The following is a 22,164-nucleotide window of genomic DNA, read 5'->3' as shown; positions in this document are numbered from 1 at the left end:
GTAACCATGCAAGCCCTCTCCTTTTAGCATCTGACTTTTAAAATTATTTTAGTTGTATAGACACAGGTGTGTGTGTGGGAAATGCTGCTGCTATCTGTGCCTATGCCAGAATACCAGTACAGTTTTAAAAAAAGGGTGCCTAAAGGGTGGACATGCACTGCATGCTGTGATGCCTGTTATATGAGCAGCTGCAACTATTGAAAAACTCCTGCAATTTTCCGGGTTCCCCGGCTTGCAAACAGATTGTTTCTGGTATTAATTATCACGAAAGGTAGCACTAAACTTGCACTATATTCCATTAGAATGCCATAATTAGCTTGCACATCATGTGAAAGATCACATATCAGGTGCAAATTACCAGGTAAGAAATAGTCAGAATAACGGAATGAAGTGCAATGTGAAAGCAGCCTTAGATGCAACCGGAAACTGGCCAGAGTTCCTGCTTATGTGGAGGAATGCATGTAGGCTCCTATTCACATTGAGCCAAATCCATTGCTGCTGGGGGTGGAGGTGGCCAGTAGGCATATCGACATCAGAGAGGTGTGGCCAGTGGATGTGATCCTGTTCCTCTCTTACAAATGCTTTGAGCGTTGAGAGATTCAATTCAAACAACTCTGTTGTATCTAACAGTGAGTGTTACAATTCAAAAAGAGAATGCTACAATTTTACCTCCTGTTTTTGCTTATACAATATAACACATATGCAAAGAGGAGGATTTCTAGTGGCTGATTATTATATTATGGCCTTGAGTCACTCAAAATGTATATACAAGCGGAGTGGCTGGTAGGAATTTTCTTAATGGGACATCACTGTGGTTTTTAGTGTCCTGTTGAAAATAGCTTTGATAGTTTTGTGGTTTGAAAAGGAAACAGGAATGCATGAAACAAACCCATTCTACTCAAGAGAGTGGTTCTTTGCTGCTAAATTTGCTTTTTTTTGCTACACCCTAGGTGACCTGACCATAGACAAAGTGGATTTTCTTCAGCAGTTTATTTTTAGAATCACTAACCTGGATTCATGGGCTGATCTATGTCTAGGTGAATAAACATGGGCTAGATCCCCCATGCATATCTGAATAGGCCATCACAGATCAAACACCACAGACAGAACTTTCATATCACCTCGAACTCAATGGTTTCAGTGGAGTTGTACACACACAATCAACTGGAAGTCACTAAGTGCACAGTAATCAAGTGAAGTTCATGCAAAGTTCATGCATGTGTGAGCCAGTCCTTTGTAACAAGTTCTGAAGTACATGTCCTGGATAGAGATGTCAGGGATTGAACCTGGGATTTTCTGCTTGCAAAGCATGCGTTTTGCCACTGAAGTATGGCTCTTCCCCAAATGAGCATAAGAGCATTATAACTCCCTTATACCAAGTCAGACCACTGGTTCATCAAGCTTAGTATTAACAACACTGACTTGCAGCAGCTCTCCGAGGTTTCAGGCCTCTTTCCCAGCCCTACCTTGATGCACTAACAATTGATTCTGTGACCTTTTGGATGCCAGGCATTTGCTCTATTATTGATCTAGGGTCCTTCCCTTTCTGTGCTATGTTGTGTAAGTGTTGCCATATTGGACAAAAGTTGTATTTAACTTAGATGGGGAAGTGGCAAAGGGGAGGGGTGAAAGAGAGTAGGGATGTGATTAGAGGAGAAAGGGAAGGGGCTAAAGAAGGAGAGAAGTGGTTGGAAGAAGAAGGAAGGGGTTCAAGTGGGAGGAGTCAAATAGGGAAGGTGTGGGTTTAAAGGAGAAAGGGGTGTGCCAGATGGGCAATACCAAAGGGGAACTACTGATACACTGTTGCCCAAGAACCACAAAAAGCTGGAGCTGGCCCTGCAAGTGTCCTATGCAGTTTGTGTGGATTGTGTGTGTCTTTTGTACAGAAGTCATCTTTTGAATTATCATGGAGGGAGTTTCATAAATAGGGGGTCGTTAGCGGAAGATAATTTTAAGGGAAACAACTGATTCTTAATTGTAGGACACAGAAGGCATGGAATCTCTTCAAGTTCAAAGGGCTATGCAATGGTGATAACTCAATCCTCCCAAGTTGATTGGGATATGTTCAAACTATTACCTTGTTTTGACTGAGATGGGTTCAGCTGGGCAGTGTTTCTCTAGGATTTGCAAGGGAAGATACCATAAAATGCATAGCATAATTTTATTTATGCATTTAAATATTTATAACCCCCTTTCCCCATATATTGAAAGGTGCAGCAAAATGTCTTATTTAGAAAAATATCAACAACATTAATGATATAAATTTCATTATGGTAACAACAACAAAAAACATATTAGAATATCTGGACACCCATCAGCTACTCCGATAGCAGCAATGATGACAAAAAGATTTGTCTGATCATAGCTATTTGCCCCTCCAATGTCCTGTTAGACTAGGATAGCTTAGTGGGAAATTCCATGTCTTGGGCAACTTAGCAACAAAATATATGTAAATGTTTGGTCAAGGGAGTAACTGGAAAAAATGCAAGCAGTACAGCTGTCAGATTACTGAGACAAATCTACTTTGTTGCAGTTCAGCTTTCATTTGCGATTTACGCAAAACAAGTTCACATAGTTTGTATTCTCGCATGTTCAGTGCAAATAGCAGAAAACAGCATCACTTCATATGCAGAAACAACTCACATAATAGAATGAACACTCTATTGGGGGGGGGGAATTCATGATTTCCTTGAGTAGCCATAAACCAACCATTACCCACTAGCCTAGTGTTTATTGAAAGGGCTTTTAGATAACTAAAAAAATAGATTAATGGAGATTGGGTTAGGCACAGAAGAAACAAATGTCTAGCCACATCATAGGTATGATATGCTTTAAGCTCAGATACATAAAGTCAACTACAGTTAACTTGAATTTTAGAAGGCCACTACTACTTCATTTAAATTTTGGTCCAACAACTTCCTGAAAGCTTACTTACTGGTTTGGTCTCAAAACTAAAAACTGACAAAGACTAAAACACACATGCACAGACACACATGCTTGTGCAAGTCAAGCACACACAGTAATGTAAAATGGAAAGATAGCAAGTAGTGTAATCTACAAAAATACTTTAATTTGCTGTAATGAAACCATGCTCTTCTCCTCCCCATGTCAGTACCAACAACCAAGCCCTGGCAAACCCTACTCACATGAGAGTATGGGATACTGTAGTTCACAGGCTGCACCCCTATCATAGGTGCTGACCTGTCCCAACAAAGATGGCTTTGTAGTCATGTGTTATCCATCTTTCAGGTGTGCTTGGGGTTCATCAGGATTTTGTTACCTGTACATGGGTAATGCGGTGAGTGCCAGGTCAATCATTTCAGGGTATCCAGACTCTGGGCTCATCCACACAGTGGTTTAGTGTGAGTTTGGTGCTACTCACATTCTTTTTTAATTTTCATGGTTCACATGATGTTACTGGCAAACAGAAACTATCATGCAGTTTCCCCCCTGTAAATCCATACTAACCCAATCCTCTGATAATATGAAAAGGAAAAAAAAGTCTGTGCTCCGATGTTTTTAGGTGGGTGTATCAATCGTTCCCCTCTCCATGGCCACTCCCTCCTCCTACCTTCCTTGATTTTATGTCCTGTGGGCTGACAAAACAACTTCCGGCTGTTCTCGCCCATTCTGCAAGCTTTTTTTTATGTTGCTGCAAACAGTGCCTTATTTTTCTTGTACGCAAAAGCATAACTTGTACACAAAAGCATAACACTGCTTAAACAAAGATTTGTATTTCAGCAATATTGTACCAGTGAAAATACAAATAATCACATTTCCAGGTTGTTTTTTTAAAATGAAACTAACTGGTAGAACAAACTGAGCATGCTTGGTTGTCAAGTAACCAGAGGGAGTGGAAATGTTAAATTAGAGGGTGTGGTCATTAGGAATGTGTGATTGATCCTTCCCCTCAGTGTGAATAGAAGATACCGTGTTTGCAACTGGCATTGAGCCCTTACTGTGGATGGTGCAAATAGAAAATGGAGGTAAAAACAGCTTCTTTAGTATGACGTAATGCTCCCATGTGGATAAGCTCTGTGACTATTTTGCAGGAGGGATTCTAACCACTCAGTGCTGTGAATTTCCAGATGACATATCACACTGCTCACATGAGGAGATAAATCATGTGAGAAGACCAACTGTAGTAGAAGAAATACACAGCCAAATAAACTGGTCATGTTCAGATTATCATATTTCAGCTGATGAAGGCAATACATGCAGAAACATTTTGCCATTGCATATAGCCCCTTAATTCCTCTCTTTACTATTAAGACATAATTCAACTAGGAAACCTCTAATAGTTTCCTGTATTGTCTAGACCAGGTAGCTGTGTTTACCAGCTTTGGAGTAAATCAGGATATTAAAGCATGGTTAGAAGGTGTGGATAAGTAAGCCCCACTGAATTTGATGGGATTTACTCTCAGGTAAGTGTGTACAGGATTGCAGTCTAAACCCTGATGAAAGCAATTTGAAATGAAGCCCTGAACTACAGGTACTTAATTTTATTAATATCAATGGGTAACATTCAACTGTATGTGCCTATCATTGCAATGGACTTCAGCTTCTGCATAGGACTTCTCTCTTCTCTCCTCCCCTTGCAGATCCCCATGTGCCCCCGAAATCTGCTCCAGAGTAAATTTTGAAGACACACATGGGGCTGCAGGGGGGGTGCAGAGGAAGGGGAAATCCCAATATGTGAGTGGAAGTCTGTTCGCATGACATTGGACATCATCACTCAAATGCTGTAACTCCTTGATTTCATTCATTTTTTCTGATCACAGGCATTGTAAACTCTTTTTATTCCTATTTAGAACCTACACCATTCCTAGTTTTCAGCCAAGGAAATGCAATCTTTAGAATAGATACAGAAGGAACCAATCACAAAAGACTGGTGACTGATGCTGGCTTAGCAACGTTAATAGATTTCCATTATGAGGAAGATCATCTTTATTGGGTGGACACTGAAGAAGGTCTTCTCCAACGAGTGTCCCTGAATGGTTCAAATCAAGAGGTAATGGAATATATAACTTTTGCATTCCCCCTGAGTGTGCTGATGGCTCAGTCTGTTTCTCCATTTTATTTTATATATTGTAGCTATATTTTAGCTACTCCCCACCTCAGTGTGTTAGTAGAAGGAGTGATGGACATTCTATTATTAATAATCAGAGCTTGGAAAAGTTACTTTTTTGAACTACAACTCCCATCAGCCCCAGCCAGCATGGCCACTGGATTGGGCTGATGGGAGTTGTAGTTCAAAAAAGTAACTTTTCCAAGCTCTGATAGGGTGACCATGTGTCCTACATAACGGAGGACAGTCCTCTAATTGAAAGGCTGTCAGGAGGAGTCCTCTATTAGAAGTATAAACCAAGTCAGTTTAAAGATAAAGAATGCTAAGAAGATAGAGTAGGGGGCTCTGAAGTTGCTCATCAACAAATAGCACCTAGACAGCAGACTTGAGCAGGCAGGCACGCAAGTCACCCACTTGAAGTCTTCTCCATTATGGTGACATGTATTGCATTTGTTTTTCTGTTTAAAATAGAGCAATTATTTCTAAATTTGCATCTATACCTATAGATTAGCATATAATTTTTTATGCAGAGCTGTTTCTTCTTTTCTGTAATGGTCTCCCTATGCCTGGTGTTTAAAAAAGATCTCTGCCTCCTCTCTCCCATTCTTACGTTTAGCTAAATGTGTTTTGTGCATTTACATGCAGTCTTAAATGCTATTTCGAATGAGACTTCTGGTTAACAGCTCAACCAAACTAGACATGATGTTAAGTGTGTGATTGCATTTAGTGTGTTTAGTTTTTTTTATTATTCTTCAAAATTATCAGTGGGGTTAGGATTGGCAGTGTGGTTTAACCATCTCCCCATGGCAGTCCTGAAGAAAATCTTCCCCACAGATGCCCTCATCCCTGGGAGGAAGCTTCTATTTGTAGGGAAGTCAAGGCCAAGGCAAAGGAGTCATGACAGAAAATACTACCACTGGAACTGTTGAAATTCAGTTAAATACACACTCGGATGCATCATTAGGGAGCAAGCCCTGCTGAAATCAGCTAGAATTTGATGAGGGTTGTGCAATTAAGGTGCTGGTTTTCTTCATATTTGGAGTTTGTTGTCTTTTGCAGCTGAGGAAGCAAGCCACAATGTTAAAGCTTAGATTAACAAGTAGTCCCTTTTAGTCCAGCAACCTGAAATATCATTTCCCAATATCCCTTAAACTGTTTTGCACATTTTACAGCACCAAAACAACGTAGATTGCCCTGATTGATTATCTTTTTGGGGAGAGAGATGTGGGGAGGGGAATGCTACCCTCTTGATTCTACTTGGCTTTTCAGAGGCCTTCAGTACCATTGACCACAGTAGCCTCCCAGAACGGCTTTGAAGGCTGGGAGTTGGAGGCACCGTATTGCAATGGTTTTGTTCCTATTTAAAGGATCTCTATCAGACAGCAGCATTAGGTGACTTCTACATGGCCTCATGGTAGCTGTGCCATAAGGCTCTTTGTCTCACATGCTATTTAATTTATATATGAAACCACTGGGAGGTGTCATCTGGACATTTAGGGCATGATGACACCCGGCTCTTTCTCTTCATGCTATTTAATTCAGTAGAGGCTGTGCAAGTGCTGGACTAATGCCTGAAGGCTGCGGTGGGCTGCATCAGAGCCAAAAACCAAAGCTGATAAGATTTGGAGTCTTTGTAGGTAAGGGATTCCCAAGTCTGAGGATTAGGTTGATGACACATTCTTGATGGTTGGCCTTTGCCCTAGAAGAACAGGTGTGTAGTCTGGGGGTCCTCCTGATTCCAAACTGTCCCTGGAGTCTCATGAGGCTGCTGTGTCTCTCGTTAGTTCACCAATTATGGCCATTCTTGTACTAAGATGACCTATCTGCAATTGTCTGTGTTTTGATAAGCTCCTGATTGGACTACTGAAACACATTCTATGTGGGTCTTTCCTTGAAGATGATCTGGAAACTACAGCTGGTGTAGAATGCTGCTGCTTGCTTATTGTGTGGGACGAGATGTGATCACTGTGCAGCGATCCTTAAACCTCTGCTCTGGCTGCTAGTGAACTACAACTCCCAATTCAAGGTGATGTTACTTGCAGTGAGACTGTCCCCCACATTATATGTGTTCAGATGGCAGCTTAATACCTATTTGTTATGATAGGCCTGGGGAGCATAATCTGGAAGACGTCACTTGTACTTGCATTTGTATAATTTAATGTTGATTGGTCTGCTGTGTTTTGTGCCATGCTATTACTTTGTTTTTAATATTGCCCCTTTGTTGTTAGCCACCCTGTGAGTGGTCTTATGAGAGGAAGGACAGAATATAAAAAATCAAATTACTACTACTACTACCAATAATAATAATACTGAGTTTCAAAAATTTAATAACACATGTGCTATAAAACTTGCTTAGACTCATGAAACAGCCTATGAAAACAGCATTGCACTTATTTGCGTACACATTTAACACACTTTTTCTTGTTTTCCTGGTAACTGCATAAGGGTATATCCCTTAGTGGTAATCTCAGGAGGCTTTCATCCTGAACTATTTAACTCATTGTTTGGTTTAGGTGCATGGATTCCAATGCTTTGTTTGGTATTCAAAAGACTGATTCAACCAGCAATCAAGTATTTTAGTATAATGACAATTGGGAGTGGGGTGTATTTTGTGTTACAGACAATTTGCTACATAGGAAAAGATGTTTCTGGATTTGCAGTAGATTGGATAAACCAAGAAATTTACTTTGCTCACTATCAGAGGGCCACAATTGAGGCAGTCAACATGAATGGAAATTCTCGAATCATCATAAATGATGAACACCATCCCACCAGTATTGCAGTTGATCCAAGCAAGAGGTAACTCAGATAGGCATTATGACTTTGCAGTGCCACAATGCTGAAACAAAAAGAGCTGCAGTTTAGTTGAAATGTAATTGGGAGGATCCTCCATGGTTTGGAAGACTGGCAATGAGTCCTGTACTTGGGTGCTCTTTCTCCCCTTTTCTCTCCTCTTATGTACTCAATTTAATGAGTAATTTTCTGGTGTGATCAAACCTTGGTTCCTCTTGCATCTGAACCGGGAAACTGTGGTTTGTGTGGGACATGCCAGGGTTTGTAGTCAACTAAGGCCTACTCAGAGTAGATCCATTGAAATTAATGAACCTTCATGCATTTCAATGGTTCATCTCTGAGTAGGGCTAGAATTGAATACCTTCAGAGGACTGCAAATTCAGTACGGGGATAAAAATGAAGAAAAATAAATAAGGAATTACTTAAGTGTGAGATTTATGATTTGCTGACTGATTTTATCAACAGGTTTTTATTTTGGTCTTCTGAAGGAGCCATCAACAGCATCTATAGAGCAGTTCTGAATGAAAAAGAGGTGTGGAGAGTTCTAAGAAGCACAGGAAAAATCAGAAGTATCTCATTAGATTTTATTGATCTAAGGCTCTTCTGGATCCAGTACGATGACAATGATGAAATTTCAAATATTGGAACCTGTGACTATGATGGTAGTTCTGCCCATTTATTCAAGTATATAGTACGGTATGTTTATGGATATGAAATGCCAAAGTTAAAGAAAATTGCCCCAATCTAGCTAGGGGCCATATGTATGTGGATACAACTTTCTGCACACGTATCTGTAAGTTGGCGGAGAAACTGTGAGTTGTATCCGGTGTTTCATGAGCAATCTTGATTTTCCTTTCCTCCCTGCTACAATCTCCTAAACTCCCCAAAAAGCCTGTCCAGAGGGTTGGGAGATCTTCTGAACATTGTGGGCTATAGTGGACTCTGAGATGGGGGTTGCCTGAAATTGGATGAAGGAACTTTGCATGGGTGGGCACTTCCTTGTGTGAGGTTCCTGTGCATGATACCATGTGATTCCTTTCCTGATCTATCTGGCAATGATGCATGCATGGAATACAGGTAGAAAACTGGCAGTAATGCTGATTAGCTATTCAGAAAGGGAAGTTGAGGATTAGATTTAGTTTCATCCATTCTCTTTTTGCTGATCAATAAGTGATTGGTGCAATTGCTGCTTTATAAATTAGCTCTGCTTGCAGCTACAGCAGCTATTCAAGCGCACAACTGGATTAAGGCCAATACTGTATGTTAATTTTGTCTTGATGCAAAACATGCAGAAGAAATTAGGTGAAATAAAACATGTATCCATATATTGATTAGATTAATTTGAGAGCATACCAACCTGCCTTGATATTGGATTGATAATATTCAAGGACTGTGTAATGGCAGGACAGTAAGACACTTATGATTCAATAAACAGATTCTTTGTTTTATAGATACCAATTGTAATTTATTTGTTCCTCTCTATAGCAAAATATAACTTGGATGACATTAGCTGTTCTGTGTGAGGTGTTTATGAAACAGTAACATGTTACAAAAAGCCATGGTCCAAAATATCCCATGCCTTGTAGGCATAGGAGTGCAGTTTTTGTTTCATTTACACCTCAAACATGCTTCAAATGAAGGTACTATATGAGCCCATAGCAAAAAAAGGGATTCCTGGCCCAAACTGCACAAAATCTGAAGCAAAGAGGCTGTGCCCCAACCAAGAAAAAGTTAAGTTATACTTTGTTGTCACTGAATTCTGCGGGGAAAAGTTATTTGCAATTTAAGTTCCATTGATTTCAATGAGCTGTTCATGCAGTTGTCTCTGGATTGCTATTGAACAGGCTAGACTGTTGAGGTCTTCATGAACTTTCAGCAATTTAATGAATGAATGCAACTATTTATTTTCTTCTTCTGTAGAAACCAACTTTCTGACATATTTCTCTTTGCTGATCACATGTACTATTCTGACTCAACCACTGGTAGTATTCGTAGAGCCAGTAAATACACAGGAAAAGATATAGTTGTAATTAACCTGCAGCCATCACTTCCTCCACCTGCTGAGATACTGGTAGTGCATCCATTGCAACAGCTTGGCATAAGGAGGGATTACAAAGCATTTGGTAAGTTTCCAACAATTGCATTGTCAAATATCTGAGAATGCTTAAACTCCGTTCAGATTTGCATAAATTTTCAGCTCAGCCTTTAGTGTCACATCTCAGATTATCTTGTATCATCCTATTTTTCCTGCTTAGAGATTTAAGGATCATTCCTGACCCATCTTCAGCTAAACCTTTCAAAAGCCTTAACAGTACCACAACTGAATGTTTATATATCTAGAAATTTCTTTGATCTCTTCTCCTGTACAAATTTCTTAGCTAAACATGTTCATCATATAAGTATAAAATCTGCATTATTAATCTGCTCACCTCAACTATTTTGAGAGGAAGGACAGAATACAAATTTAAATAAATTTAAATAAATAAATAAAATAAATCACATCATCTCTAGCACCTCATTCTTAAAGAAGTATGCATATATTGGTAAAAACCATTGGCATCCCATTTTCATTCAAACTGGAACACAACAGCTCTTTCAATTTATTTTTGTGTTTCCATTTCCAATAATGTGACGAACGTGAATATCTCACTTTTTTTCTATTTATATATGTATTCATCTGAAGGTTTTCTTCCTCTAAGAACATATTGACAGTATGTAGCTTACCAATTGTTCTTCACAGACACATTGGACACTATACAATGAACATTTGTTTACAGGGAGATTAGAATGCTTTTTAATGAGCATTCATAGTTTGCAAGGTTGGATAACTACTCAAAGCAAGCTTTATCCCACCCTTTCCCATACATTTTCCCATCATTTATTGCAAAAAGTCTGATCTTTTGGGGAAGTGAGTTTGTTGCACAAGACCTCCCAATCCACCATAATCGTGCAATCTGAATTTGCCAGTATGTGATTTAATCCCACCCAAAAATAGTGAGTCTGGAAGTGCACATTGTACAACAATCAACCACTGAAAATCAATATAATAACTGAAAGTCCATTTTGATCAAATATATAAATATTGTCATGTGAATTTCCCCCAAATTTTGCAGTTTTTTCAAACTATCCTTCATGTTAAAAAATGAATACAGTAATAGATGTCATTGTGGATACATCTCAGTTTAATGTATTATGAGATTATAGCTATGAATCAAGGAAATTTCCCTGTTTCATCAAGAAGACTACCAATCCCAACTCCAATTTATAAGACTGCAATTAAGACAATAGTTGAAACAACAGTAGGAACACAATTGAACACTGAAGGAACTCAGCTTGAAGAAAGTGGACTTGAACATGTCTGCTTGCTTCTCTTAGAATCATAGAATCATAGAATTGTAGAGTTGGAAGGGGCCTACAAGGCCATCGAGTCCAACCCTCTGCTCAATGCAGGAATCCAAATCAAAGCATTCCAGAGAGATGGCTGTCCAGCTGCCTCTTGAATGCCTCCAGTGTCGGAGAGCCCACTACCTCTTCAGCCTAATTCCAAAATCTGCCATGTGAAGGTTTATGCTTGTGTACTGTCTGCTGTCCGCTTACAATGTTGCCTGACAGCACGAGTGTCACAGTGCACACGTATAGCCTTCAGCTGCTGCCAGTGATTTATTTTGAAAATTCTGGATTCTGCCCATCTGCGGACCACTTCCTCCCATAGCCCTGTCCCTTACTCTCTTTTGGCACCCTGTGCATTCAGACACAGGAACTTTACAAACAGGAGCAGAGAAAAGGGGAAATGTTAGCTTGGGCAAATGCAAAGCTTATGAAAGTTTGAGAAATCAATAACTCCTATGCCTGTATCCTTGGGCACTACTGCTGTTTTGGAAATAATAGGTGATAACTGTTTAACCTTGGAAATCCTAATCAGTCCTGTGCGCACAGCCACATAGACAAGTGTAGGCTGGTGCTGAGGGGTCGACCCATTGTGAAGACTTATGCAATCAGCTGATGTAAGCTTAGTTGAAGTTGTTGCATAATATCACCTCACTCAGCTCATGCTCATGTTGACAGGAAGCCTTTCAGTGTATGTACCTCTGCATATGCTGGGGGATAGGCCAGCTCCCTGCTGAAGCTAAGCAGGGTCAGGTGTGGTCAGTGCCTGGATGGGAGGCTGCCTAGGAACCGTATGTAAGCCGCCTTGGGTTTCTACCATGGAAAGAAAGGCGGGGTATAAATGTAATAAATAAAAATAAATAAATAAGTAACATGGGTTACAATGCCTGACAACAGAGTGGCAGAGGCTTTCAGGTGAATAAATGGTCAATCCAAATGAAGGTACATAATAGGTATACTTTACTGACCCATATACATGTTCCTTGTTGCCTTTTCTCCTGACCTTGGCTGCATGCATAGTGTACATTTAAAGCACATTTAAAGCACATGACGTCTCCCAAAGAATCCTGAGTACTGTACTTTACCCCTTGAAGAGCTACAGTTCACAGTACCCTAAACAAATTACAGTTCCTAGGATTCTTTGGGGAAAGCCTTGTGCTTTAAAAATATGGTCTATGCAGCCCTTTTCACCTACCATGGTATAAAGATGTTGAGATGAGACGCCATTTCCCTTTTTTCTTAATTAGCTTTTAAAACCAGCTGCTTGTTGACTCCAGAACCTTCCTTTTACAGCAGGATAGACTGAAGCATAGGAAGTTGGAGTGCTTGTAATATAGGTCTCTCTCTCCCCCCCCCCGCTTCTTATAAAACACTGAAGGGGTGGAAAGAAGCTTAAGTTCCCCGATGCAGATGAAGTCTTTGGACTTTGCATGTGCTTTGTTTAGCTTATCCAGCCCTAGGAACAGAATTGAGGGAAGGCTAATTTGTCTAAAGTACAAATGGGATTTATAAAGTGATCTTACAACAAGGAAATCTGGAAATGAAATAATGTAAGCTCTGATTTGATGTCCTGCAGAGATTAAGTCAACATGTGCTGGAGTTAACAGTGCACAATCTAACACTGTTTTTTTTTTTTAAAAAAAGGAAATAGTTGTTAATGTGTTTTTCATGTACAATGCAGACTCTGCTTTAACTGTTAAATGTCTGCAAAGGTCAAATTTGGGTTATTAGTTGCAAGCTCTTTTCCTTCTATTGGATTAGTGCGCTGTTTGCAACAGGTCAAACTAGGATGTTTCCTACTGTTTTACCTACTAATCCATCAGCACACTATCTTATCTTTGTCAGGACTTTTGCATGGCAGGCTGGAGAACTATGTTGGCTATAGTGCCAATACAATATGCTTTTGCAATAGTGCAGCTTTATGTTGTAACAATTGTGTTCTACGATGGAGCAGCACAGAAGCAGTGTGGATAATCATATATATAATTGCTGCTTACCTTCCTTGCTGGTGTGTGTGTATATACATCTACATAATAGACTCATGGAAGTTAAAGGACATGACTAATTTAGGTTCATTACCTTCAGTGGATTTCTTCAGAGAAGGCCTAATGTTGAATACCACCCTCTGAGCTGCTTTTCAAATCAATCTATTCTCCAGAACAGTGTTGTAGTGAAGAAACTTGTGGAATTGGACCCTAAAAAGGGGTTGCAAATAAACATGAGTTTTAGGGGCTAATTTTGAAACGTAGAAGCCACTGCATTTCAGCACCGTCCCACAACCTAGTTCCACATGGTTTGTGCAAGCCAAGAATTCTGCAGACATAGCAACGCTTCCTGTTCATTCCATATCCCATTTCATCAGAGGTGAGTTGAAGAACTGCGGCGGTGGTGACTGTGGCTTCTTTGGCCATACTGAGGGATTGGGGATGGCCAGGAGGAATGGCAGTTCTAGTTCATTGCTTGCTTATCTGCCTGGTATGTAAGCTGTCTCTCCACTTCTGTTTACAAGGGATGATATCTCTGACTCAGATTATAAAACAGCAGTTCTACTGCCTAAAGCAACCTGGCACCCTCCAGATCAGAATATAACAAGAGCCTGGTGGATCAGGCCAATGGCCCATCTAGTCCAGCATCCTGTTCTCATAGTTACCAACCATAGGAAGCCCCCAAGCAGGTCACGAGTGCAAAAGCACTCTCCTCTCCTGCAGTTTCCAGCACCTATATTCAGAAGCATACTGCCTCAGATTGTGGAGACAGATCATAGCCATCATGGCTAGTAGCCACTGATGGTCTTATCTTAAACAATGGAATTCGCTCCCACAGGAGGCAGTGATGGTCACCAACTTGTATTTGTCTAATCCTCTTCTAAAGCCACCCAAGTTGGTGAACACCACTGCCTCCTGTGGGAGCGAATTCCATTGTTTAACTATGCACGGTGTGAAGAAGTACTTTTTTTTGGCTGTCCTGAATATTCCAGCATTCAGCTTCATTGGATGTCCACAAGTTCTAGTGCTATGAGAAAGTGAGAAAAACTTTTCCCTGTCCGCTTTCTCCATGCTATGCATAATTTTATACACTGGTAACATGTCACCTCTTATTTGCTTTTTCTCAAAATTAAAAAGCCCCAAGTGCTGCAACCTTTTTTCACAGGGAAGTAGCTTCCTCCCCTTGATCATTTTGGTTGCCCTTTTGTGAACTTTTTCCAATTCTACAATATCATTTTTGAAGTGAGGCGACCAGAACTGGTCACAGTTTTCCAAATGTGGTCGTACCATAGATTTATATAATGGCATTATGATATCAGTATTTTTATTTTCACTACCTTTCCAAATGATCCCTAGCATAGAATTTGCCTTTTTCTCTGCTGCTGCACACTGGGTTGACATCTTCATCAAGCTATCTGCTACAACCCAAAGTCTCATTCCTGGTCAGTCGCCACCAGTTCAGATCCCATGTTTTGGACTGCAACTATGAATGGAGATATTTTGGACTACAATTAGGGACAGAGTTAGAATTTGATTTTGTTTGCATTTTACTGAGAAACTACCTAATTCACACTTTTTGAATAAATGCATGAACTGAAACTCAACTGTCCTTCAAAATTTGCTTTTCTCTGATTTTTGTGATGCAGTTCTCCAGCCAAATAATGTGTACAAAAATACATATATTAGGGGAAAATGTGCATCAAAACTTACATATTAGTGAAAATAACATACTAAAATCCATTGCTTGCAAAAATTGCTTGCAAAAATGTCTATATTAGCCAAAACTGTATACAAAAACATGTTTATTTGGAGAGATTTGCATTAAAATGCTGACTAATTTTCCTGATGATTTTTTAAAAAAAATCACAAATTGCTGCAGAAATGTGGAGAACAGAATTAAGACTGAAAAAATTAGAAACTTAAAGAACCAAAATTGACAGTTTTGTCCACTCCCAAATGCATCTCTTAGGAATGGACAAAACTGTCAATTTTGGTTCTCTAAGCCAAAACAACATGTTCTGATAATCACGGGGGATGGGAATGCAAAAGCAGGGAACAGAGAAGAACTAGGAATTGTGGGGAAATGGTGCTTAGGGGATATAAATGAAGCAGCAGAGAGACTTATTGAATTCTGTGAAGCCAATAATTTGTTTCTTGCGAACACATTTTTCAAGCAACAGAAAAGACGTCTGTACATGTGAACATCACCAAATGGTCAATATAGGAATCAAATCAATTATATAATTGAAAGCAGAAGATGGCAAAGTTCCATACTTTCTGCGAAAACAAGACCAGGAGCAGACTGTGGTACAGATCATGAACTGGTAATATAAATAATCAGAGTAAAGCTAAAGAAGAAGAACAAAGCAATCATAATGCCAAAATACAATTTAAATAACATCCCAGAAGAATATAAAGATCAAATAAGGAACAGATTTGAGGCTTTAAATTTAGTTGATAGAGAACCAGAAGAACTACGGATTGAAGTCAGAGACATGATCAGGGAAGAATGCAAAAAGACAATACCTCTAGTTAAAAAGAGAGAAAGACCTCAATGGATGACTGACAAAACTCTTAAAATGGTTAAAGAAAGAAGAAAGCAAAAGCAAGAGGAGATAGAAACATGGCCCGAACCCTAAATGCAATAATATAGCGACTAGTATGTAGGGACAAAGAGAACTATTACAATAGTTATTCTATAGAAATAGAAGAGGACAACAAAAAAGGTAGAACAAGAGTCCTATTCCAAAAGATTAGAGAAATGAAAGGGAAATTTAAACCAAGAGTAGGGATGTTGAATAATCAACAAGAGACTGACCGAAATGAAATAAAAGGAAGATGGAAGCAATACACTGAAGAACTCTATAAAAGAGATGCAAGGATGACAGATTCATTCACAGAGGAGCCGTATGATGAAGAACCAGACATTTTAGAATGTGAGGTGAAAGCTGCTCTTAAAATACTTGGAAGAAACTAATCACCAGGAATAGATGGTATACCAGTAGAATTGCTACAAGTTACTGAGACTGAATCTGTCCAAATTTTGACAAAAATTTGTCAACAAATATGGAAAACTAAACAATGGCCCACAGACTGGAAGCGTTTGATATATATCCCAATTCCAAAGAAAGGGGATCCCAGGGGATGCAGTAATTATCGAACTATTGCCTTAATGTCCCATACAAGTAAAGTAGTGCTCAAGATTCTACAACAAAGGCTCTTACCATATATGGAGTGAGAAACGCCAGATGTCCACGCTGGATTTAGAAAGGGAAGAGGCACCAGAGATCACATCGCAAACATACGTTGGATAATGGAACGGACCAAGGAATTTCAGAAGGAAATCACCCTGTGCTTTATAGATTACATCAAAGCCTTTGATTGTGTAGATGATAAAAAACTATGGAATGCTTTAAAAGAAATGGGGGTGCCACAGCATCTGATTGTCCTGATGCGCAACCTATACTCTGGACATGAGGCTACTGTAAGAACAGAATATGGAGAAACCGACTGGTTCCCAGTCAAAAAGGGTGTGAGACAGGGGTGTATCTCATCACCCTATTTGTTTAACCTATGTGCAGAACATATCATAAGGAAAACAGGATTGCACCAAGATGATGTGAAAATTGGAGAGAGAAATATCAATAATTTAAGATATGTAGATAATACCATACTCCTAGCAGAAACCAGTAATGATTTGAAATGAATGCTGATGAACGTTAAAGAGGAAAGCACAACAGCAGGACTACAGCTGAACGTCAAGAAGACTAAAGTAACGACAACAGAATATTTATGTAGCTTTAAAGTTGACGAGGACATTGAACTTGACAAGGATTTATTTTCATTTATCAATACCTTGGCACAGTCATTAACCAAAATGGAGACAATAGTCAAGAAATCAGAAGAAGGCTAGGACTGGGGAGGGCAGCTATGAGAGAACTAAAGAAGGTCCTCAAATGCAAAGATGTATCACTGAACACTAAAGTCAGGATCATTCAGACCATGGTATTCCAGATCTCTATGTATGGATGTGAAAGTTGGACAGTGAAAAAGGAAAAATCAACTCATTTGAAATGTGGTGTTAGAGGAGAGCTTTGCGCATACCCATGGACTGCAAAAAGACCAATAATTGGGTGTTAGAACAAATTAAACCAGAACTATCACTAGAAGCTAAAATGATAAAACTGAGGTTATGATACGACTGAACATCAGGAAAAACTTCCTAACTGTTAGAGCCATACTACAATGGAACCAATTACCTAGAGAGATAATGGGGTCTCCGACACTGGAGGCATTCAAGAGGCAGCTGGACAGCCATCTGTCGGGAATGCTTTGATTTGGATTCCTGCATTGAGCAGGGGGTTGGACTTGATGGTCTTATAGGTCCCTCCCAACTCTACTATTCTATGATTCTATACTTTGGACACATAATGAGACCACATGATTCACTACAGATCACCAGAAATTCACTAGAAAATGCTGGGAAAAAGAGAAGGGAGTAGAAAAAGAGGAATGCCAAAGAAAAGATGAATTGATTCCATAAAGGAAGCCACAGACCTGAACTTACAAGATCTGAACAGGGTGGTTCATGACAGATGCTATTGGAGGTCACTGATTCATAGGGTTGCCATAAGTCGTAATTGACTTGAAGGCACATAAGAACAACAAAGTGCATCTCTTGTAAGTCCCAACCAGCTGATTTAAAAATGCTTGAAGTCATTAGCGTTGCCATAAAGCTTTATTGCTACTGAAAAGTGCAGTAAGCCACAACAGGATAGTGTCAGCTCTTGTCCCTGCTTCTGGTCCTAGGAGTCTTCAGAACCCCAGGTGGTCTCTTGTGCTCAGAGCTCCCCCTGATGGGGAACTGGCAAGAGTTCCATTGCTCCTTTTCATCACTGCACTCTGCTACATTAATTTTGCTCTGCTGTATATACTCTGTGTTCTCTCTTGTGTGCTTTTTCATCCTTTTCCCTCTTTCTGGCTTGCCACTAGGGATGACAACCCTAGACTTTTCTGACCCATCACTTATCTTCTTCCCCCTCTTTGTTCTCCTCACTGAGGCAGCCCAAATTCCTTTTGTACCTCGCCACTTTCCCCTCCTCCTCCTCTCCTTATTAATCTCTGAAAGGCCCTAATTTCTTTCTAAGCATTTTTCCTCTGTTGCTCCAGTCCCTCTCTTCCTCCTCCTCCCTTATGAAACTCTCACCCACTCTTCTCAGACACTGATCGTTTCTCTCTTGAAGTACTTGGCTCAGCTGTTGAGTTAAATGGGGAGTGCCAGCATCTGACAGAGTCGTTTCACAGATACCTTGTAAATAAGTGGCCATGGAGCTGCATTTTGTATATATGAATGAGAACCCAGCACATTTGAGTCCTTCTTTATCCTGATATAATCCTCTTTTCCAGAAGGGAGACCCTGCCTTTCAACCCAAAAAAGCTGCAAGAGAAGTACCTGCAAGCGAGACTCCAAGAGCAGTCAGTGCAAATGTATGAGCGGCTTTACCTTAAGCAAAAACAGGCGATATTGTGAAGGTAATGCAGGAGAATTGGTTATAGGATGATTACATAATGTGGGAAAACATCCGTGCTGGTTAACTGCCCTTAGTATTTAATTAAACCGGAAACAAATGCACTGAATTAGAAAAATAGACTGTGTTTCTCTGCTTTGTATATTTTAGGGACAGATGTATAAAAATGTCAGAACACAAGGCAGCTCTTGTTAGACTTTTCACTCTGGCTTGCAGTGATTGAATTATTGGGGGCAGGGGAGAGATGAGGGGGTCCTTTAAGAAATGCACAAACACCAGCCCCTGACTCCTCCAGCTTTTGCCCTGCCAAACACTACTGCAGTTAAACTCACACTTATTTCTCACACATTAGGGTTTTTTTTATTACAGAAAGTTTCCATAGTAGTAGCCAGTAGCATAGTTGCCTTCTCTTGCTTGGGACATCCAAACTTGAATACCAGGCACTTCCAGATGACATGTTTATTGAGCATTCATCCTGATTTCTTTGCAGGGAGATTAGGTGATGTTGGCTGTTCAATGAGCATTCATTCTGTTTTGTTTGTTGGGAGGTTAGACAATGTTGCATCAAAGCAAGTGTTATCCCACCCTTTCCCATGCATTTCCCCATCACTTTCCTTTTTACAAAAAAGATCTGATTTTGGGGGGAAGTGGGTTTGTTGCACAAGAGCTCCCAATCAATTTTAATTGCCAGTATGTGACTAAATCCCACCACAAAATAGTGACAACCTGGAAGTGCCCATGATGTCATTAAGTTCTCTTTCTCTCTCTCTCTCTCTGTGTTTATTTGGCAATTATACATGCCATGATTGTGTTTTCTCCCCATCAGATGTCAACGAATGTGCATTATGGAACCATGGATGTACTTTAGGCTGTGTCAATATCCCAGGCTCCTATTATTGTACTTGTCCAAGGAATTTTGTTCTACTCCCTGACAAGAGAACTTGCCATGGTAGGTAGCTGTCAAACACAAATACTTGGATGTTTGTTCCTGCCTTCCAAAATCCTCATCTATATCAGTGGAGGTTTATCAGCATTGTCACAACTGATCTGAATCTTTTGTCAGGTGGGAAGCTGCCTTACACTGAGCCAGACCATTGGTCAATCTATTTCAGTCTTGTCTACAGTAACTGGTTGTGGCTCTCCATGGTTTTTCCAGAGGTTTTTCTTAGCCTTTCCTGGAAATGCCATGGGGTGAACTTGGGACTTTTTTAATACAAAAGCCAATGCCCTATCATTGAGCTACGACCCTTTCCCTGCTGTGTACATATGTTTGATGGCTGACGTTACTGAAGTTTTGAGCTGTTGAAGTCCTATATGTGCATTGTTCCACATGCTTCAATCATAAGCATGCTTACAAGGAGAAACTTCCAATGAACTCAAAGCAACTTTTTTTGTGTGTGCAAACATATTTGAGATGGATCATTAGACCCAATTTAGTAAGGACTGAATCTCAAGGTGAAAATTAAGTGAAAGACTGTAATTTTCATTGTGAGCTCACTGTGTAATTTCTATAATGGCTGAAGGATATTTTTAATGTTTAAAAGTACACAATAAACACACAGACACCAGCCTTAGTGAGAACATCATGCTTTCAGACACGTGAGTGCTGCTTCAGAAGCCACAGAGGAGATTTAGTCAACCCATGCTGGAAATGTGGGGAACCTTTAATTGTGAAATGGCAATTGGTCATGTTGTTGTTGCCAACGATGCTAAGAGTGCCTTTTGTTCTGGTATGAATCTCTTCTGAAAGTTGTCAATGCAGCATAGAAGGTGGAAACAAGGCATTTTCAGATTAAAACAGGCCAAATGTATATTCTAGCCAATATAGATGTAATGTTCGAATTACAGATGTAGAATGTGCAAAAGCCATTTTAAGAACCACTTCAAAATAATGGCTTAGTCTTTGAGCTGGTTCACACAAACCAGTCTTATTTGTTTTCTTCATGTGTGCAGATTTGCTGATTGAGAAACATGCATAGTACAGATAGCCATCTTGTTATGCTGCCTGGCTCTCCCAGATGTTTTTCATGTGCAGGAGTTGTAGTTGCATGCGTAGACAGGCCCCTAGATTCTTATATTAACCCTCTTCAGAAGGCATGCTTTTTTTCAATGAACATGTGGAGTGGGATTCAGCCGCACTCTGACTTCTGCACATTCAGCTGAACCTGTACACAGGATCTACATGCATACAACATGCACAGGCCAGTGGGTGTGGCCTTATTCTCCCCATACACATTGTGCATTGAAGAGAAATGTGTGTTCTGAGCAAGGCTATTGTTAGGGACTCTACCACCTTGGTTTAACATGTCTGAAATCACTCTCATGTGTTAATCATTCCCTTGTTTCTAGTGAGGTAAGTTCTGCAGTGTTCTGCTGCTATCGCTGATGTAATTCTGAACGATGGGAGTCTGAGGGATCTTCTCAAACCTATGGAGGACAAGTCAAGAAATGGAAACATGTTGATGGGCACATAATATTTTTACTGATATGTCTTCAGAAAGCCTTTGTGAGCAAAGGACATACCATGAGTTTCAGTTTAGTAAATATGCTTCCAGTTTACCTGGTTCTTTTACGAAGGGTAGAAGCTCCTCCCACTTCCCAATTGACTATGTTTGGTCTGTGGTTGCCAGTATAATAAATAAATAAATAAATACATGCACATATTGTTTGGAAGGGAAATACACTTCACTCACACCTTGCCCTTATCTCAGTGGGCCATAGCTCAGTGGTAGAGTACATACTGGGCATGCAAAAGGTCTCAGGTTCAATCTCTGGCATTTGCAGGTAAGAATGGGAAAGGATTCCATATGAAACTCTAGGGAGCTACTGCCGGTCAGTGTTGGCAATACCGAGGTAGATGGACCAATGGCAGCTTCCTATGCCTTCTTAAAAGTTCACCCTCAACATTCTGGACCTCTTTAATGCTAGAATATATCTCTTCGCTACGTAGCAGCTTGAAGAGAATGTGGTTTGGTTTTAATACTTAGCAATGAAACTCACCAGTGGATTTGCTATTCTGAGCAATGTACAAGGCAAACCTGAAATGAATGAATTGGACACAAGGCACAGAACAACCCAAGGACCATTGAAGTTGCTTGATCAGTTGTGTGTCCACACTCCCAAGATGGCTATGGCAACGGGCTGATACTAGTATTATTGTGAAGCTTAGACTGTGATCCTATGAACAATTCAGTGAAACTTGCTTCTAGGTAAATAGTCTTGAGTTTGCACAATCAAGGCTGCTGTCTTGGATGAGGTATAATGACTAATTTTTGTTATGTCCTGGTGAAGCCAATGCCTATCATGGATTCTGGGAAACAGCTGCGGGTAACCCTAATTTGTTTCAGTCTTAGGCCATCTCAGCAGATATCTCCATATGGTGCTTTGGAGACTAGAAAACAAG

The 22,164-nt window shown here is 40.0% G+C and overlaps 1 protein-coding gene across 3 annotated transcripts in view; it reads left to right on the top strand.

Annotated features, from left to right (window-relative positions):
• The window catches only part of EGF (epidermal growth factor), a 67,771-nt gene that overhangs the window by 4,431 nt on the left and 41,176 nt on the right, over positions 1–22,164 (top strand). For 2 of the 3 annotated variants that reach the window (XM_061584487.1, XM_061584486.1), the window contains exons 2-7: positions 4,812–5,011; positions 7,689–7,867; positions 8,327–8,557; positions 9,782–9,984; positions 18,640–18,765; positions 19,588–19,710. In XM_061584487.1, coding sequence (XP_061440471.1) covers positions 4,812–5,011; positions 7,689–7,867; positions 8,327–8,557; positions 9,782–9,984; positions 18,640–18,765; positions 19,588–19,710 — 1,062 coding nt within the window. Of the gene's footprint in view, positions 1–4,811; positions 5,012–7,688; positions 7,868–8,326; positions 8,558–9,781; positions 9,985–18,639; positions 18,766–19,587; positions 19,711–22,164 lie in introns of those variants that run through there. The other variant, XM_061584488.1, reaches the window with a different exon arrangement.

This window comes from Rhineura floridana, chromosome 9, assembly GCF_030035675.1.
Source record: "Rhineura floridana isolate rRhiFlo1 chromosome 9, rRhiFlo1.hap2, whole genome shotgun sequence".
In the NCBI taxonomy this organism is placed as follows: domain Eukaryota; kingdom Metazoa; phylum Chordata; class Lepidosauria; order Squamata; family Rhineuridae; genus Rhineura; species Rhineura floridana.
The sequence above is the reverse complement of the archived record's forward strand: the minus strand, read 5'-3'. Positions and strand labels throughout refer to the sequence as shown.